The sequence below is a fragment of the Hakea prostrata genome, chromosome 8 (genome assembly GCF_041222555.1).
Source record: "Hakea prostrata isolate BN-2017 chromosome 8, UWA_Hpros_2, whole genome shotgun sequence".
Lineage (NCBI taxonomy): Eukaryota > Viridiplantae > Streptophyta > Magnoliopsida > Proteales > Proteaceae > Hakea > Hakea prostrata.
The window spans coordinates 46,864,216-46,882,671 of NC_142607.1; the positions used below are offsets into that span (position 1 = coordinate 46,864,216).

At 38.4% G+C, this 18,456-nt stretch overlaps 1 protein-coding gene across 1 annotated transcript in view; it reads left to right on the plus strand.

Moving 5' to 3' along the window:
- Positions 1 to 650: 650 nt before the first annotated feature.
- ATH9 (ABC2 homolog 9) overlaps positions 651 to 18,456 on the plus strand; it is a 37,798-nt gene continuing 19,992 nt past the window's right edge. The window contains exons 1-7 of the mRNA XM_089164647.1: positions 651 to 1,032; positions 4,180 to 4,334; positions 14,695 to 14,820; positions 15,120 to 15,215; positions 15,439 to 15,539; positions 15,686 to 15,722; positions 17,765 to 17,983. Of these exons, the coding sequence (XP_089020773.1) occupies positions 849 to 1,032; positions 4,180 to 4,334; positions 14,695 to 14,820; positions 15,120 to 15,215; positions 15,439 to 15,539; positions 15,686 to 15,722; positions 17,765 to 17,983 (918 nt within the window). The 5' untranslated portion in view covers positions 651 to 848. The remainder of the gene's footprint in view (positions 1,033 to 4,179; positions 4,335 to 14,694; positions 14,821 to 15,119; positions 15,216 to 15,438; positions 15,540 to 15,685; positions 15,723 to 17,764; positions 17,984 to 18,456) is intronic.

The window sequence follows — 18,456 nt, forward strand, 5'->3', positions numbered from 1 at the left end:
TGCTTTATTTTGATCCATTTTTACAAGTGTCAAGAAGGGGGAGGAAAATAAGCAGAGACAACCAACTAAAATTCATTAAGATGCCAACTTTTTTTTGTATATTAGTTCTATAAGTTTCATTTCTTTGTAAAAAAAAAGTTTTTGGTTTTGAACACCCACCACAAAAGACTTGGAGATAACTTAATATTTAAATGTGTTCACATACTATTGATAAATTTCACATATCAACAAGGTACTCAAAACACACCGTTAATAAACCCGAACCCAAACTGTTAGTAAACCAATTCTAAACCGTTAGCCCAAACCGTTAGTTAGCCCAAACCGTTAGTTAGCCCGAACCCAAACCGCACCAGCCCGAAACCGTTATTTTCTTAATGGGCCGTGTTTGAGCTGAGTGTTTTTCAGCCCGAAACCGTTAGGCCCGGCCCAAAACCGGCCCAACCCGAACCGTTGACACCCGGTCCTTAGGGGAGGCAAATGCAAAATGTTCATTTATTTGGACTAAAAATGACATAGGTCAAACCTCAGGGGGTCCAAATGAAAATTACCCTAAATATAATTGACTATAAATTCAGGGGTGTATACGTAATTTCGCATCTGGTTAAAATTAGAATTTCGAGCATATGCGCATATTTACGGCATGACTGGAAACAGGTTAAAAGGAGAGCTAAATTATGGACCGACGGCTGAGGAGAGAGAGTGGAAGCGGCAAGCTCGGAATTAAATCCGCCAGCGTGATTCGGACCTTACAAAGCACGAAGGTAGTTAAATAACAGCACGGATTCAAAGGGCGTTGATTTCGCTGCTCCTTCGTTTTTGGTTGAAGTTGGTCTCTCAGGTTTCTCAGGATGGCCGCGCGATCTCTGTTGCGGGCTGGAGCGAAGCTAACGTTGGCTTCAACAGCTCTTGGCGGCGGAGCTGCGTCAGCGGCCATCTTGACCTCCGACAACCCTGCGACGACCTTCAAGCTCTGCACTGCGGTTCCGATTCGGCTCTTCCGTAGTTCCTATACTGCTGCTATCGTCGCCTTAGGTCTGTTCTTCTTTTCTATATTCTCTTTACTTTTTTTCATTCGAATTCCTTTTGAAATGTTAGCTAGGTTCGAGGTACTCATGCGTTTTTCGATCCATAATTTAGTTATTTAATTGGTTATCTTATGCTGTTTAGTGTTCAATTATATATTATATTTGTTAAGAACGCCAGTTAGGGAAACAGTTGGTACAATTGGATTTGATTAGCAGCGCAATTGGCTGAATGTTATGCTTGAAGTCGTTCTTAATTCAACTCAACTCACTAAGTTCACTATTCCATTCCACTATTCGGGATTTCATATGAGTCAACTCAACTCACTAAGCCTTAAGCTTCACCATTTCTAGTTCACTATTCCATTCCACCGTTCTGGTTTTAGTATGCGTTTATTAAGTTAGGATTTGAGAAAAGATAGAAGAGAAGCAGATAGGGAAGGCAACACAGAATTAGAGTGGTTCGGATGCAGTGTGAAACCTAAGTCCACCATTGAATGGGTTCTCTTGGTTGTTCTGCATCCTACTTCCACTATTGAGTGGGTCCTCTTGTTTGTTGATGGAGGTAGTATATCTCTTATAGAAGTTCTATAGAGACTCCTAGAATTATCAGCCTTTGGATCTAGGATTTGTTTTACATTTGAATTTGCTGAATCCTTATCACAACAAGATACAGTCTTGAATTTGAAATTCGAAATAATTCTTATCTTTGTCCTATTCCCGTCTTGAGTTCTCTTGATGTTGGTAGAACTCTTGATGAATTCAAATTCAAATTCGAATTACTGATTTGGTTGTTGAGGAGTTCATGCGCAACTAGTACTCTAACAGCATTCAATAATTTATGAGTACGACCTTTTTTTTTTAAATAACTAAAGATGATTGAATCTTCTTCAAAATGTGTCCAACAATCCCCTGCTTCCATACCCATTTTCGCTGCCTGAAAATAAAGCCATATTTTTGGGAACCTCGAAACGAAAAACTAGGGGACCGAAAAAATCCCAAGTTTCGATCGAAACTGTCGGAATTTTGTCGAAACTTGTTTAACCCTGTCGAAACTTTGTTTAACCCAGCTAGACCAACTGGATCATGAGAAAAAAAATTCCCAAATTTCGTGGGAAACATGAGAAATTTCGTGGAAACCTGAGAAATTTCGTGGAAACTTGGAAAATTTCGTGGAAACTTGAGACTTTTTCCTACATGTTTTGTAGCTTTCCCATATTTTCAATTTTTTTTGTTTCTTTCATGTTCCCCAAATACCCCTTCCATCAGGACTTCCCTATCCAAATTGCGTATTCCCTTAGATTGGTTATCTTAGGCATGTTGATGACCAGACTTATACAGTTACAGTTGTCGATTACCTTGACAACCATAGGCATAAAATGTCATGGGATGTCTATGTTTGTTGGTTAGAGGAGGGGATGTTATAGGCATAGTATTATTCGACTTATAGGATGGATCCACCGAGGCACTCCTCTTGGCATTGAGTTGTACTTTCCTTTCATTGTCAGTTACTTTGTTATGATGTTTTGAAGTTAGAAATTATATATTGAATGTTATGTACTTAAGTTTAGTGTACTTCTCGAACAACTCTACATTGATTTTATGTACATTAAATGACATATCTACATTGATTTTTTAGCAAAATATAGCCAATGTGTTCTTTATACTCTAATTAGCTTAAATGCAGAGTCCCACCCTAAAATACTCCCTAAAACCTGTCAAAACTTACACAAAAAAGTTCTAAGTTTCTTCAAAATTTCCCAGTTTCCCACCTAGGTTTCCCATTTTCACCTAGTCGAAACTTGTGTTTCCCTCAAATTTTTTTCTATGCCCGTAATATTTTCCTAAATGATGAGTGTAGAGAGCATGACTTTGAGGGATTGGATCATGATTCGTGAGATGGAGGAAACCCAACCTAATGATGAACCTCACTTATTTATTAATTGTTAAGACTCTTGAAATGTTTCTTACGGCCTGTTTGGTTACATGAATCCAGAGATTTGAAATCTCTGGATTTATGAATGTGAGATTTATACCCATTTGGTTGTGAAAATCTCTAGATTCATGAAATCTAAAGATTCATCTTTTTACACTAAAAATGTGAATCTGTAGATTTATGGGTATGGGGTGAAATCCAAAGATTTCATCCCTATTATAAAAACGCTAAACATTTGTGCATTCACAAAAATCACTGATGAATCCATTGATTTCATTCCACATATTCGGTTAACCAAACAGTTAATTTTATAAATTATGACTCCATAGATTTGAAATCTCTAGATATTTGAAATCTCTAGACTCATGTAACCAAACAGGCCCTTATTTAGTTTCGAATAATCATGTAATCGCTTATTGGATGTTTTTATTTGGGAATATGTAATACTTTAACAATTAGTTCATTTTGGAAATTCCAGAATAATGAAAATGTCTCAGTTTATTAATATTTAAAAAACGACTTTCATTGATTAGTACTTTGTATAATTTGGGTTTAGTTTTATTAACTTGCTATTTTGTCTAAATTGGTTTGCTACCTAGTGAAACTGATTCTTGGATTAATTAACGGCCTTGTTCCATATTGGAAGGCGAGGCGTTACACATTTAGTTAGGCTGAGTCAGTGTCATTCACCATGGACACGCTTGAATGTTATATACCTGAAACTGAAGCACTAGGCACTATTGAGTGCATGTGCTACATGTGTTATATCTATTACCCAATAATTGTTGGTTTTGATCTATGAAAAGCTCATTAATTCTCAGCTGAAGTACACTATTGCCGGAACTATTCAGTAACCATGCTGGTAGATAAGGTACATGCGGTAAATAATACCAAAAGGGATAAGAACAAGAAAACCCTTTCTCCAGTTTCAACAAGCCATTAGCATTCTTCCATATCTTTCTTGAGTGCGATTATTTATCTGTACCGAAAAAAGAGAGAGTAAACACTAGTACTTTTATGAAATGATCAAAGGATTTAATAGTGAAAATTATGAATGTGAGATAATAACAACAGTTGTCCTGTTAGGCATATCAATAAATGTGTGATAGGTTTATTTTTCTGATGCATTTGGTTGTTGATGAGATTGGATGGTCTTATAGTGCTTCTTTGTGACCCTCATACTTTGTATTTCTATTTACTTTTGTTTTCTTCTGCTGTCAGATTATGAATACTCACTGCTGGGACTTCCGGAAGGAAGTGTCGAGAGGGAAAAAATTAAACACGAAGTTCACACCAGGTCTGCACTTAGGCTTCAGGAACTGTGTTTCAAGAATGGAGGAATTTATATCAAGCTTGGTCAACACCTCAGTCAGCTGGTATGCTTTTATCTGTTTGAATTTGTGTATTTGCCTGACTATGGCTAGAATCATGAAGTGTCTCACAAAGGTGGTTCCTCTTCCTATTAGTGAATGACTCTGAGTTCTGTCAATTGTTAGCAGTTAATTAGGCAAAAAGATCTCTCTTATTTTTGCAAGAGAAATTACAGGAACATATACAAGGCAAGGAGAAATATTCTCCCCAACAAACTAGGAATCCCTAAAAACAAGGCTACAATAATTTAGGACTCATAAGACAAGAAACTAAACCTAAATAGGAGTTAATTTAGCTGTAACCAACTCCCTTTATTCTAGGAATAACATTCCCTCATCCTATTGAATTTAAACTTCCTTAAAATACCTAACCAATCATAGAATTCCACACTCCCCCTCAAGCTAGGTGTAGATGTTAAGTAAACCTAGCTTGCAATTAAGTACTCCAAACATCTTCTTGGGCACAACCTTAGTTAGAATGTCTGCAACTTGTTGATAGGTTGGGATGTATATAAGTGATATCATGCTTGTCTCTATCTTCTCTTTCACAAAATGTCGATCGATCTCCACATGTTTTGTCCATGAAGCACTGGATTCTTTGCTATGCTGATCGTGGAGTGATTGTCACAGAACATTTTTATTGGTTTGGCTATCTGGATTTTTAGTTAAGCTATTATCCTCTTAAGCCATATTCCTTCACATATCCCATGAGCCAATGCTTTGAATTTGGCTTCTGCACTACTTCGAGACACAATTGATTGCTTCTTGCTGCGCCAAGTGATCAGATTTTCCCATACATATGTGCAATATCCTGAGGTTGATCGTCTATCAGTTATAGATCCTGCCCAATCTACATCAGTAAAGATTTTGACATCTTTGTCTTCTGTCTTCTTGAAAAACAATCCAAGACCAGGTGTCATCTCTAAGTACTTCAATATTCTGTAAACTGCTTCCATGTGCTCCTCAGTTGGCTGGTTCATGAACTGACTTACCATGCGTACAGCGAAACATATGTCTGGCCTGGTATGTGAGAGATAAATGAGTTTCCCAACTAATCTTTGGTACCTTCCTTAATCAATGGGTGCACTTTCACCTTTGCTTCCCAGTTTTGAATTGGAATCCATAGGGGTATTGAGAGGCTTGCATCCAAGCATTCCTGTTTCTTTTAAAAAATCTAGTATATACTTGGACTGTGAGACTGAGATTCCTTTCCTTGACCGTGCTATCTCCATGCCAATGAAGTACTTGAGATTGCCTAAATCTTTGATTTCAAACTCTTTTGCCATAAAACTTTTGAGTTGTTGTAATTCATTATCAGGATCTCCAGTTAGTATAATGTCATCCACATACACAATAAGAATAGCCCTGTTTCCTTTTGGTGAGTGCTTAACAAACATAGTGTGATCTGTTTGACATGGGATTCTTCCTAGCCTCTTGGGATTTCATTGAAGATGACCTTGTTCATGCCGTCCGTAGCTTCTTCTTTAACCCTTCTCAACTCTCTTCCATCAACCAAACCTTCCTTTGCCTCATTCCCAGGAAGCAAGGAGCATTTTCTCTCCCTGACTTCGCCCCATTTCCCTTTGCAACATTCTCTACAAATTCATCTCTAAGATCCTAGCGAATAGACTAAAAAAGGCTTTACCTTCTCTTGTGAGCGAAAATCAATCTGCTTTTATCTCGGGCCGTAGTATCACAGACAACATTCTTTTTTGTGCGGAAATTATCCGTGGTTTTGATAAATCCGACCACTCCCTAGCCGCGCTCCTTAAGGTAGATCTCCACAAAACCTTTGACTCTATTCGTTGGGAATTCATCAATGATATTCTCTCTTCCACGGGTTTCCCCCCTCCCTTCATTCATTGGATTGAGACCTGTATCTTCACCCCTCGCTTCTCCATCCTTGCTAATGGCTCCCCGACTGGATTATTCCATTCCCGGGTGGGTATTCGCCAAGGATGCCCTCTCTCCCCTACCTTTTCTCCTTAGCTCTTGAGATCTCCTCCCGCATCCTCCAATCCAAAACTGATTATCTCCTCATCTCTCCCATCCCCAAATGTAAGTCCCTAAATCTTACCCACCTAGCCTTTGCTAATGATCTCATGATCTTCTCTGAAGCGGACTATCTGTCCATTTTTTCCATCCTCTTGGCTCTCTCCCTTTTCGAATCCCTCTCGGGTCTTCGCGTCAATCTTGACAAATCCACTCTCTTTCTCTCCGGTGTCCCCAATCAGCTTCGTTCCTCCCTTCTTCAACTCTCGGGCTTCGAGCACGACTCTTTTCCTGTGGTCTACCTTGGCCTTCCTCTCATCCCTGGTAGGCTCACTCGCCACCACTGTCTCCCTATGCTAGATCATATCCGCAAGAAGCTTCAGCACTGGAAGTGCAAGCTTCTTTCTTTTGCTGGTAGGTTGGTTCTTATCCGCTCAGTCCTCCAATCTTCTTACCTCTACTGGTGCGGAGTTTTCTCCATCCCCAAATCAACAATTCAAGCGATGGAATCCTTGTTTTGTGCCTTCCTATGGAAATGGCAATCCTCTCGCTTCATCCATTTGGTTAGTTGGTCAACCCTATGCCGTCCTACCTCTGAAGGAGGCCTGGGTATTCGCCAAATCTCTGATGTTATCATGGCTTGCCTTCTCAAACTCATCTAGAAAATTGCCTCAAAGCAAGATTCCAGTTGGGTTAAGTGGGTTTATTCTTACCTCCTCCGATCCGACTCCTTCTGGACTACCTCAATGCCGTCCAATCCTTCATGGGTCTGGAGGAAAATTCTCTTGCTGCGCTCCTGTGCCATCTCTGCTATCTCCACTTCCATTGCTTCTGGTACGTCCATTTCCTTCCAGCTAGACCCGTGGCATCCAATGGGAATTATCTTCAATCATTTTGGCCCCCGTGTTGTCTGTGACACCTGTATCCCAAATCCGTGCCCCTGTCTTCATTCATCTTGAATGACACTTGGTCCTCGACGCCCCTCCCCATTCTCACATAGGTTTGGGAGTCTTTACCCCTTATTTCTAGCTCCTCTCATGACACCACAGTTTGGTTGCCTTCCCCCACCAAAACCTTCTCTACTTCCTCTGCTTGGAACCTCCTTCCCCCCCATAGCCCCAAGCCCCCTTGGCCCCCTTGGCCCCCTTTGGCCTGGTTCAAAAACTTCATTCCCTGTCACTCCCTAACCCTTTGGAGATCCCTTAACCTTGCTCTCCCCACCCAATCCTTCCTTATCAACCGCCATATCCCAGTCGGCCCCAGTTGTATCCTTTGTTGTAATGGTTTGGAAGATCTGGATCACTTCTTTTTTTCTTACCCTTTCTCCAGATCACTCTGGGGAAAAACCCTAGCCTCCATTTGGTCCTGTTCGTGGCATTCCTTCGGGTTTTCCTGGGATTGGCCTTGGATTTTGAGAAACTTTGCTGGAACCTCCATTTGCGATCGGATTGGTAAGCTAGTGTATTGTGCCTCTTTCCATCACCTTTGGTGGAAGCACAATTTTGGAAGATGGACTTCCAAATCCCGCTCTATAGATAGGATTTGGAACGCCATCTATTTTGAGATTTCTTCTAAGCTGTTAGCCATTCCCCATCCCCCTGTTGTTGATTCCCCAAGGAACATGCTCGTTGTTTTCTCTTGGGGCCTTAGCTCTTCTCTTTTGTCTTCTGCTTAAAGACCTTGTATTCCTTTCCTTGTCTTTAATATATTATTTATTCATCAAAAAAAAAAAAAAAAAAAAAAACTGTTTCATTGCTCATGTGAACCTATCAAACCAAGCCTTTGGTGACTGCTTTAACCTATACAATGTCTTGAGTTTGCAGACTTTGTTGGTGGTTGCATGAGTTTCAAACCCATGTGGTATCTCCATGTATACTTCCTCCTCTAGATCTCCATTAAGAAATGCATTTGATATCTAGTTGATATAAAGGCCAGTCAAGATTGGGAGCAAGTGAAAACAACATTCTGACAGTATTTAGTTTGGCTACAGGGACGAAAGTTTCATGGTAGTCAATCTCATAGGATTGAGTGAAACCTTTAGCAACTAATCTCGCTTTAATCTATTGATACTCCGATCTGCATTTTGTTTGACTTTGAAAATCCACTTGCAACCAACAGGGGTTTTTCCTGATGGTAAATCGGATATCTCCCAGGTTCATTCTTTTCTAATGCACGGATTTTTCCCAGATAGCTGCCTTCCATTCTGGTACTTTGAGAGCTTCATGAATAGAACTTGGAATATGTATTTTGTCAAGATTGTTGAAAATCCACTTGAACACATTCTGTACCACTGTTACTTGATGAGCTTTGTGGTTTTGGAACCGGATTAGATTTATGACCTTGCTTAGATATCAGCAGCTCTTTACCTTTTTGGGTCTTGTCTGTCCTAGAGTAGGCACGAAACTCATTGATAGCTGCAGGTTGTGACTGTTGGGGTGTTTTAGACTCAGTTTCAGATTCACTTTGAGCCATTGGAACACTTGGGTTATCGGGTTTTGGCTGAAATGAATTTTCTGATTCAGATTTAGTTTGGATATGGATATAAGATGGACTCATATTTCTCACGGACGATGGCTCATTGGACTCAATATCCCAAAGCTAATATTCCTGATTAAGGTTCTCCTCCGGAATATCAGTTTTGTAGAAAGGTGTGTGTTCGAAGAAAGAGACATCTATAGAATTGTAAAATTTTTGAGTGGTTGGGGAATAACACTTATAGCCTTTTTGGTTTGAGGAGTACCCAACAAAAATGCATTTGATTGCTCTTGGATCAAGTTTGCTCCTGTGTTGTGTATGAATGTGAACAAATACAGTACAACCAAATATTCTTGTAGGAAAAGTAGAGGGAATGTGGGTGTTTGGATAGGATTGAAGAAGAACTTGGTGCGGTGTTTGGAATTTCTAAACTCTAGAAGGCATCCTATTTATGAGATAGGCAGCAGTCAAAATGGCTTCCCCTCAAAAAAATTTAGGAACATTTGTTGTAAACATTACAGATCGAGCCACTTCAAGAAGGTGTCTGTTCTTTCTCTCGGCAACCCCATTTTGTTGTGGGTGTATCAACACAAGAACTGACATGAATAATTCCTTGGCTTGTAAAGTATTCCCCCAGAACGGTGTCAAAATACTCTCTTGCATTGTCAGTTTTTTAACACTTGAATTTTGGTTTGAAACTGTGTCTGAATCATAGTGTTAAACTGCATAAAATTAGAACTGACTTCAGATTTTTCTTTAATTAGAAACAACCATGTGACTCTATTGTGATCATCAACAAAAGATATAAACCATCTATTACCAGTGAGGTTTTTGACTCTAGAAGGTCCCCATACATCACTGTATCATAGAAAAAGGATGTGATGCCTTATATGGAATGGTAGGATAGGAACTACGAGTATGTTTTGAGAATTGGCTCACTTCACATTGAAAAAATTTAGGACTTTTATTGCTGAACAAAGAGGGAAACATCTTTTGAAGAGACATGAAGTTAGGGTGTTCGAGATGATAGTGCCATAACATTATATCACCATCCTTTTTTGAACTAGAAAGTGAAAGGGAATTTTTACTGATCTGGTTTGTAGACCAAACGCACACTGCATTGTGAGTTTGCCCTCTAGAAGTTTTCTTGACTTGTAGAAGGAAAAGACCTGAGCATATCCTAGCATTGCCAATCATCCTCCTCGAATCCAAAACCTGAAATTCACAAGTATTTGGGAAGAATTTAGCAACACAATGAAGATCTCGAGTAAGTCTACTAATTGATAAAAGATTGCAGTCCAATTTCGGAACATGAAGAACAGAGTTTAAAGTGAGGTCCTTTGAGATAATGATAGAACCTATTCCTGCCACTTTGGAGAGAGACCTGTCTGCCATTTTTACTATGAGATTCTCATAGCATGGACTGTACTCCTGGAAGAGGTTTGCATCTCCAATCATCTGATCTGAAGCCCCAGAGTCTACAATCCATGAGTCTTGTTTTTCTAAATTTGCAATCAGTGCACATAAAAAGTTACCTTTTTGTGCTAAAGATCTTGTTCTGATGGCAGAATTCTATTGAGTGAGCATCCTTTCCAGCATGTCAAGTTGTTCTTTGCTGAAAGGATTGGCATCGGTGGAAGGAGGTTGATCATCTACATAGACATGGTTTCCTCGGCTTTCTTTGTTGATGGCAGGTCTTGAAGGCTTCCAGTCTGCTGGTTTGCCGTGGATTTTCCAGCAGCTGTCATGTGAATGACCTGGTTTCTTGCAGTAGTCACACCATGGTCTTCCCTTCCGTTGTCTATTGTCACTGTTATGAGAATGTGTTCCACGTGCAGCTAGGGCAGAGTTTTCATTGACTGAAACTAGGGTAGATTCTCCAAGCATCACCTTCTTTCTGCTTTCTTCTCTATGAACCTCAGAAAATACTTCTCTAATGTTAGGCAGAGGCTTCATTCGTAGAATTCGTGAACCTCATCAAGATCTTAGTTAGTCCCATTAGAAACTTAAATATCCGCTTTTTCTCAATAATCTCACGGAATTTGTTTGCATCATCTGAGCAGTGCCATTGATGTTCTCCAAACACATCCAATCTTTGCCAGTTTCGAGTGAGGGTATTGTAGTATTGAGTGACTGAGAGATCTCCTTGCCGAAGATCATGGAGTTTTGATTCAATCTTGAAAATCTCTGAGGTATTCTCCTTGCTCGAGAAGAACTCTTTAGCTGCTTCCCAGATCTCATGAGCTGAGCCATAGAGTAAGAAATTCTCACCAATTTCATTGGTCATTGAGTTGATCGGCCAAGACGGGTCCAATTTCTGAATTTTGGATAGTCAGCCTTTGGAGGAGTGACTCCACCTGTAAGATATTCATCTTTACCTTTCCCACAGATGTACATCATGACTGATTGTGACCACTCTATGTAATTGTTGCCATTGAGTTTGTGTCTATTAATTTGAAGTTGCACGTTGTTTGCGCTGCCATGATTGTTGGCAGCATGATTTCCAGAAACCGATGTGATTTCTAATGAAGAAGTGGTTTTCTCTTCGGTAGCTGTGAGAGTTTGGCAAGTGAGAGACGATGGTTGAGAGTTTGGAGAGTGAGAGACGATGGTTCAGATCTATTGCCTTGATACCATGCAGGTAATTAGGGAAAAAGATCTCTCTTATTTTGTCGATAAATTACAGGTACGTATACAAGGAAAGGAGAAATATTCTCCCCAACAAACTAGGAATCCCTAAAAACAAGGCTACAATAATTTAGGACTCTTAAGAAAAGAAACTAAACCTAAATAGGCATTAATTTAGTTGTAACCGACTCTCTTTATTCTAGGAATAACATTTCCTCATCCTACTGAATTTAAACTTCCTTAAAGTACCTAACCAATCACGGAATTCCATAGTTATCTTTATAAAAAAAATTGTTTGTAAACATAGTGGATGGTATTCTATTAAGGATTAAGGAAGTCTCAATACTTTGGTGCTGATTGGGGCCTGAAGTTACACTTTTGACCCCCTGCTATTATCTCCTTGTAGCATGGGTGGTTTATGTTCCCTCCTAGTTTCTGATGGAGAAGAGAATCTTGGCCTTTTTCTTCCTATATCCAATAATTTTGAGATGCCTTGTCTAATGGATAGTGGATACATATGTATGAGCAGAGTTTTGCTTCACTGTTTCACTAGCAGCAATCCCTTCCCCCACCCCACCCCCCCCCCCCCCCCCCCCCCACCCCCAAAAAAAAAAAAAGAAAAGGAAAGATTAGGTTGATGGGTCTGGAGACAGATTTGATTTTATCCTGCTAAATTGGAATACAACTCACAGAGAAAGGAAGTGAACTTATTTTGTCCTGTTGAACTCAAAAATTATAAACTGTCTTGATGTCATACGAACAAGTTTGTAGGAAATTGTGCAAAAGATATGATGATGGAGTTGTTCTTTATGCAGAGCATGGAGTGAAATAACTGGTGTAAAATTTTTAATGATGTAGCCTTAGAAGAACCAAGTGCCAGTTAACGGATCTCAGACTGAGCCAGCTTGAATTTAACATGCATAGGGCTTCAAAAAGGGGAATTTGTAGATTAATTTTGACGAATTAGAATGGTGGCTGGAAGCAAGTCTTCTCGACTTGAAATGCTTGCACTGAATCTGTTCATGAACAGTGAGTGCTCTTCAAAATAGTGAAGAGGAAAGCTTTAAAAAACCTTGTGACTTCTCACCATCAAGGAGTTCATTTTCCCAACACCAGCTTAGACTTAACAACATAGTTGTCAAGGTATCGTTTAAGCATCTGGGCGGTCCCTACCCAGTCAAAGCAACCGTTGCTTTTTTTGAAGTCAATAAAGTGGTCGCTTTGTCGCTTAAGCATCCGAGTGGGCGCTTTGAACGCCCAACCACATCTTTATTGGCTTTTTTTTTCTTTCTTTTTTCCTCTCTCTCTCTCTCTTTTCCCCTTCTTTCTGTTCTCTTCTTTGAGATTCTGAAATAATACTTCAATGGTAAACCCAATAACAGTATATCGCATATTTGGTTACCAACAATAAACCCAATATCACATCTCTGTGATTCTGAAATAGCATTTCTTCTCTAAGATTCTGATATTGGGTTTTTTTTAAATTTTTTATTATGTTACTTTTCCTGGTACAATTGGAAGTGAATGCATAATGCCTAAGTTATTTATTCAGCAGGTGTGTGAGTTACTTTTTGTCTCCCAGTAGGGTTGTAGTTGTTTTGATAATTTGGTTGTCAAACTTTGAAGTTTGATTTGTGATTTCAATGTTGTTATATTTGAAGTTAATGACTATGTTACATTTTCCAATCTTATCTACTGATTATAAGAATGAACTTTTCATTAAGTTTGCAAAATGTTTCATACTTAAATGCTAGGAATTTTATGTAACTTTTGATATTTGGATCAAATATAAAAAAATTGACACTAGAACACTTTGACTGCTTAGTCATCGCTTTTTGGCGCTTTGTCGCTTTAGTGCCTTGGAAGCCCTCCATCACTTTGGTTGCTTTGTCACTTTGACAACCTTGCTTTACACACTCAGTATAAAGTATAAACTAGCTCTCACACAGGAGAAGAAGATGGCAATAGCAGGTAGCTATTTGCTCCTGGCCAAAAAAAAAATCAATTGATTAAGTTTTCTATTTTTCCTGCAATCTGGATCTTTTCGGCAGGTATTTTTTTTTGGTGGGGGGGGGGTATTAAGGTCAGTTACCTAATCTTAGTAACAAAGCTGAATTCGTGCTTAACCTAAATGTCAATATTTGAGGAACCTCCTCTTCTTTTCTCTATTTTCTTAAGGCACATGAAAGTGGCCTATTTACATAGGGAACCCATGGGTTTGATGCCCAACACCTATATGACCCCACTCCCAGGTTTATTCCTAGGAAAGTAATCCTGTTTTGGTGATGGATCTGGATTAACTATCCCACAAAATTCATGTCATTTTGACCTCAATCTCCACATGAAGCTAGTTTGAGACCAAAAACTCTTCTATCATTTATTAAAAGCAACTTGCCTTTTTCCCCCTACTTTTGAAATAAAAGAGTGTCATATACCATCTTCTCATTGTCGTTTCGATGCAGGTTTTCTAGATGAGCTTGTTGTGAAGTGGGGGACAGAATAAGAAAAGAAGAAGAAAGAATATGGGGGAAGACGGGCTTGAGAAGAATCAGACTGGTAGTAGGGGAGGGAGAAGAAGATTCATACAAAGACAAGAAAAAGAGAAGGGGGACGGGGTGCAAATGCACATAAAAAACCTAGTAATTCATATCTTCATTATCTTTTTCAAGCTGAATACAAGGATTTAAATAATCAAAGAAACATATTTCAGTAAAATTAAGACTCTTAATGATTTAAATTTACTAAAATTTTTCCTATTGACCTATCCAAACTAAACCCTACTTGCATAATTATCCCAATAGATAAGTAACAAAATCCGACAGTATCTCTAAAACTCCTACCCGAAATAGCATCTCCTATTTTGATTCTTGCAATCTGGACTTGGTGCCTATTAGATATGAAGAATAATCTATCCCCTTGCGAGCTGAACTTGGAGCCCACCAAATATGAAGAACAATCTCCTAGGTTGATGTAGCGTGAACATTAACTGCTTGTGCTACATCATGATCAGGTTATGTAGTTGCCTTTTCCATTTGTCTTCTGTCTGACTATAAAAAAATGACTTGGAAAGAAACTGTGAATTTTAGTAGGAATCAATTCCTGGTTACTGTTCACGAACTGTTTGAGTAATTTGGGATATCTTGGGGGCTGACAGGCATCAGAAATTACTTCATATGTTAAAATTTCAATATCGTAGAGATGAAATGAATGGTAATTGCTTAATCATGGGAATTGCTCATTTTCTGGTTCCTGTTGCTGTCCTTTGTTGCAGGAGTATTTAGTTCCTGAAGAATATGTGCAAATAATGCGAACTTCAATGTTGAATAGATGTCCAGTTTCTTCATATGATCAAGTTTGCAATGTCTTCAAGAAAGAGCTTGGTGGATTGCCAGATGAAGTACATTATCTTCCTTCATCTGCTATTAGGAAATTCATTCATTCAATGGCATGACTGACTATAATTAAATGGGTATAATTTAGTTTTTTTTTTGGATGGAAAGGTGAAGTGATATTTGATACCTTGATTATCGTTGCTTATTTTGCAATTTTGCTAGAAAACTTTCTACAACTTATCTACAGCATTCTGTGTGTATCTTCCTGTTGATCTTGTTTTTTAAACAGCAATATTTCGATAAAAGATGGGTACTATGTTTTACTTATACCTACCTATTCAGTCAAGTGCTTCTGATTGTGCAGATTTTTGCAGAATTTGATCCTGTGCCTCTAGCAAGTGCATCCCTTGCACAAGTTCATTCTGCTCGCACTCATGATGGAAAGAAAGTTGCTGTCAAGGTTACAACTGCTGTTCTTTCAATTTCATCTTGGAAGTCATTGCATTTAACTTGTATATTTTCAAGTGGAATTCCATAAATTCTAAATATTTTAATGGTTTTTAATATTGCTATAACTTGTGAGACTTCTTTTCATGTTTTTGTTGCAACCTTGAAGCTGGTTTATGGTATTGCTATACTTTTTGAGACTTCTTTCCATGTTTCTTTGCAATCTTGATGTGCAGGTGCAGCACACTCACATGACGGATACAGTAGCTGCAGATCAGGCTACTGTGGGTCTGATAGTGAACACCCTCCATAACTTTTTTCCTTCATTTGATTATAGGTACTCATTCAGATGTTCTTTTTATGTTGCTTTTTGATCCAAGTCTTTTGTTCTGCAATTGTAGTTTCAAGAAAAACTAAGCAAAGCTTATCTTATGTCTTTGAATAACCTTGCTAATCCCAGTGACCTTGCGATTTCAAATTTAGGTGGTTGGTTGATGAAATAGGTGAAACTTTACCGAAGGTAAGTCTACTCCCATTTCTTTTCTACCTGTTTCTTCATTATATTTAACCAGATTCAAGTTCCTGACAAGTATTAACTTTTTGAGTGGTGTCCTTGCATTCCATTTGGATTTGGTTCACCATATAAATCTGTTTATGTCACATTTAGTTCCTGCTTATCTATCCTTCTGATGGCTGAAAGGGAGTGGAAATCTCCTATCATGCCTGTGGGTAATGGGCCCAATGGCAGTTGGAGTAGCAAATCCCAAAGCCAGCAGACCAGTTGTGATGAATGAGAAATAGAAGAGAGGTTAGTGGTAGTGATGAGCCAGCAATATCTTCAGGCTAGTACCCTGAAAATATAGCAATAAGGAAAGGGAAATAGCTTACGGTTATTACTTCAAATAAATATGATGCACAGAGCTAACTTAATGGGGCCTGGCTGGGCTTAATTTCAAGTTCTGTTGGGTCATATGAGCCTTACGTGGAATGCTGTTAGGTACCTGAATGAGGTTACTTAACAAGGTGGAATAACTCAAGAAGAAAAAAAGGACTTTGAATAAAAGTTGAATAAGAAACAATACATTCTACCAGCAGTAGGTGATTCCTACGGCTACCCAAGAGCAATAGCTCTCACATAAACTTTCTCAATGCTCAAAACATGTCTCTTCTACTCTTCCTTCCCCCTATTTATAGCAATTACGTTCCTACAGTATTAATTAACAGAATCATCCCAATTCGAATAGGACTCTTCAAAAGTAACCTGAATGTAATATGACTCTAACCTGAATGTAATATGACTCTTCAATCTAATCCTAAAAAGTAACCTGAATACAATAGGACTCTTCAAATCTGCCAATCATTTCCTTCCCTAGAATTTAGGGATTTACTTTCCCTGTCGAGTGTAGACTTGTGTTACTAGGGACCTATCAAATGCTTTTTGGATTAACTTTGTAATGGGCCAATTTCTGTAAATCCAAATGATGGAGTAGCATGTCAAACACAAGACATGAGTAAATTTTATATTCTATTCTGTTAGTGCTTCTCAAAGTTCAAGAACTTTTTTATTTTAAATTTCACAGTTCAAGTAGTTTTCTAGGAGTTATTCACCCCCCCCCCCAAAGGGATTGTCAAATAATAGTAAATCAAGATTATCAGTTAATTTCCTAGGACTAGTTAGCTATGTCTAGATTGGATTCATTTTAAAATAGTAATGGAATCCTAGGGCCCACCTATAAGTTTAGGTTAGAATTGTTGAAGGAAACCAGGATCCCCGGGCCGAGATTCTACCTGGGATTGGGATGTGAGAAATGATCAAAACTGAGCAATCTGATGGGACTCTGATCTAGGTCGATGGACATAACCCTCAGAATATGATTTTCTAATCCAATGGTTGGATCTGGAGTTTGAGCAGTCACAGATGGAAAGTACTCATAAAGAGAATTAGAAACTTTTTGGAATGGCAACTAATTCTGGAAGCTTTGAAGGTCTTGCAATTTGGTCATATTCTAATTTAGTAAATGGAAGTGCCTGCAGAAACAGTGGGAGAATTGAACATTTGGTGCAGGCCTAAGATGGTAAAATTCAACCAAAAACCATTGTATGAATTTCACATTTGCAGCTGTGTGGTGTCAAACTTTGTCAGTAATATATACACTGATGTAAATATTGGCCTACACACTGGGAATGCAATCAAATTGGTTTAAATGCACTTCATCCTAATCCTGTACACAAAAGGTAGATAAAAGTAGATGCATTTGCTTTTATGAAATCTCACTTATATGATCATTTTTTCTTCGTGTCTGCACTTCGTCAGGAACAAAAAACAGGATTCTGTTTGGCATGATGCATTTCATTTGTTTTAAGGTTATCAACTGTGATTTCAGTTGTTCCAACTATATGGTCATTTAATCTCTGGTGCACTTTTTATGCATTTCATTTGAAAAAATTTGTTTATCTTGCATAATGTAGCAATGAATATTCATTACCTCTATGTTCTTTGAAATCAAGTTCCCAAAAGTTTCGTTAGCATAATTTTTGATCAGTTCCAGTTGTGACCATCAGGAATTAGATTTCATGGTAGAAGCCAAGAACAGCGAGAAATGTATGGATAACTTTAGGAAGTTATCCCCTCATCTTGCAGAGTATGTTCATGCCCCAATAGTTTATTGGACTTTGAGTACCTCAAAGCTTTTGACTATGGAATTTATAGAGGGTGCACAAGTAAGCGATGTGAAGGCTATTCAAAGACTTGGAATTCAACCAAATGAAGTTGCAAAAATAGTAAGTTTATTACTTCATTGACTAGTTTGCCAAATGAGCATGTTTATAAGTTGAGCTACGAAATACTTATGTTATAAAATGTGGTGTCCCTGCTAGATTATTTTATAATGGATGTTTTTGTAAATCTTCAGGCAAACTACGAAATATTTTTGAAAACTGGGCTATTTTTATAGGATGTCTCTTTAAAGTTAAAGTGGAATCCATCCTTTGTTTTTTCGTTTCCATTCACTCGGATCTCTTCCGTTTCATCTATTTTGTCCAGATCCTCCTTTTCTTCCGAACAAAATAGATGTATGGTTTTCAGGCAATGAAAAATTATTTTATGTATGGTCTTATCTATCTGTTCAATGCATTCTTTTGTATTCAAATCTTATTGTCTTAGTTTTTGGCTTTCAAGTTGGATGAGTTATGTGGCAGAGCATGTTCCAACTTCTCTATTGATGCCCTCATTGGAATGGTTGGTTGGAATTATC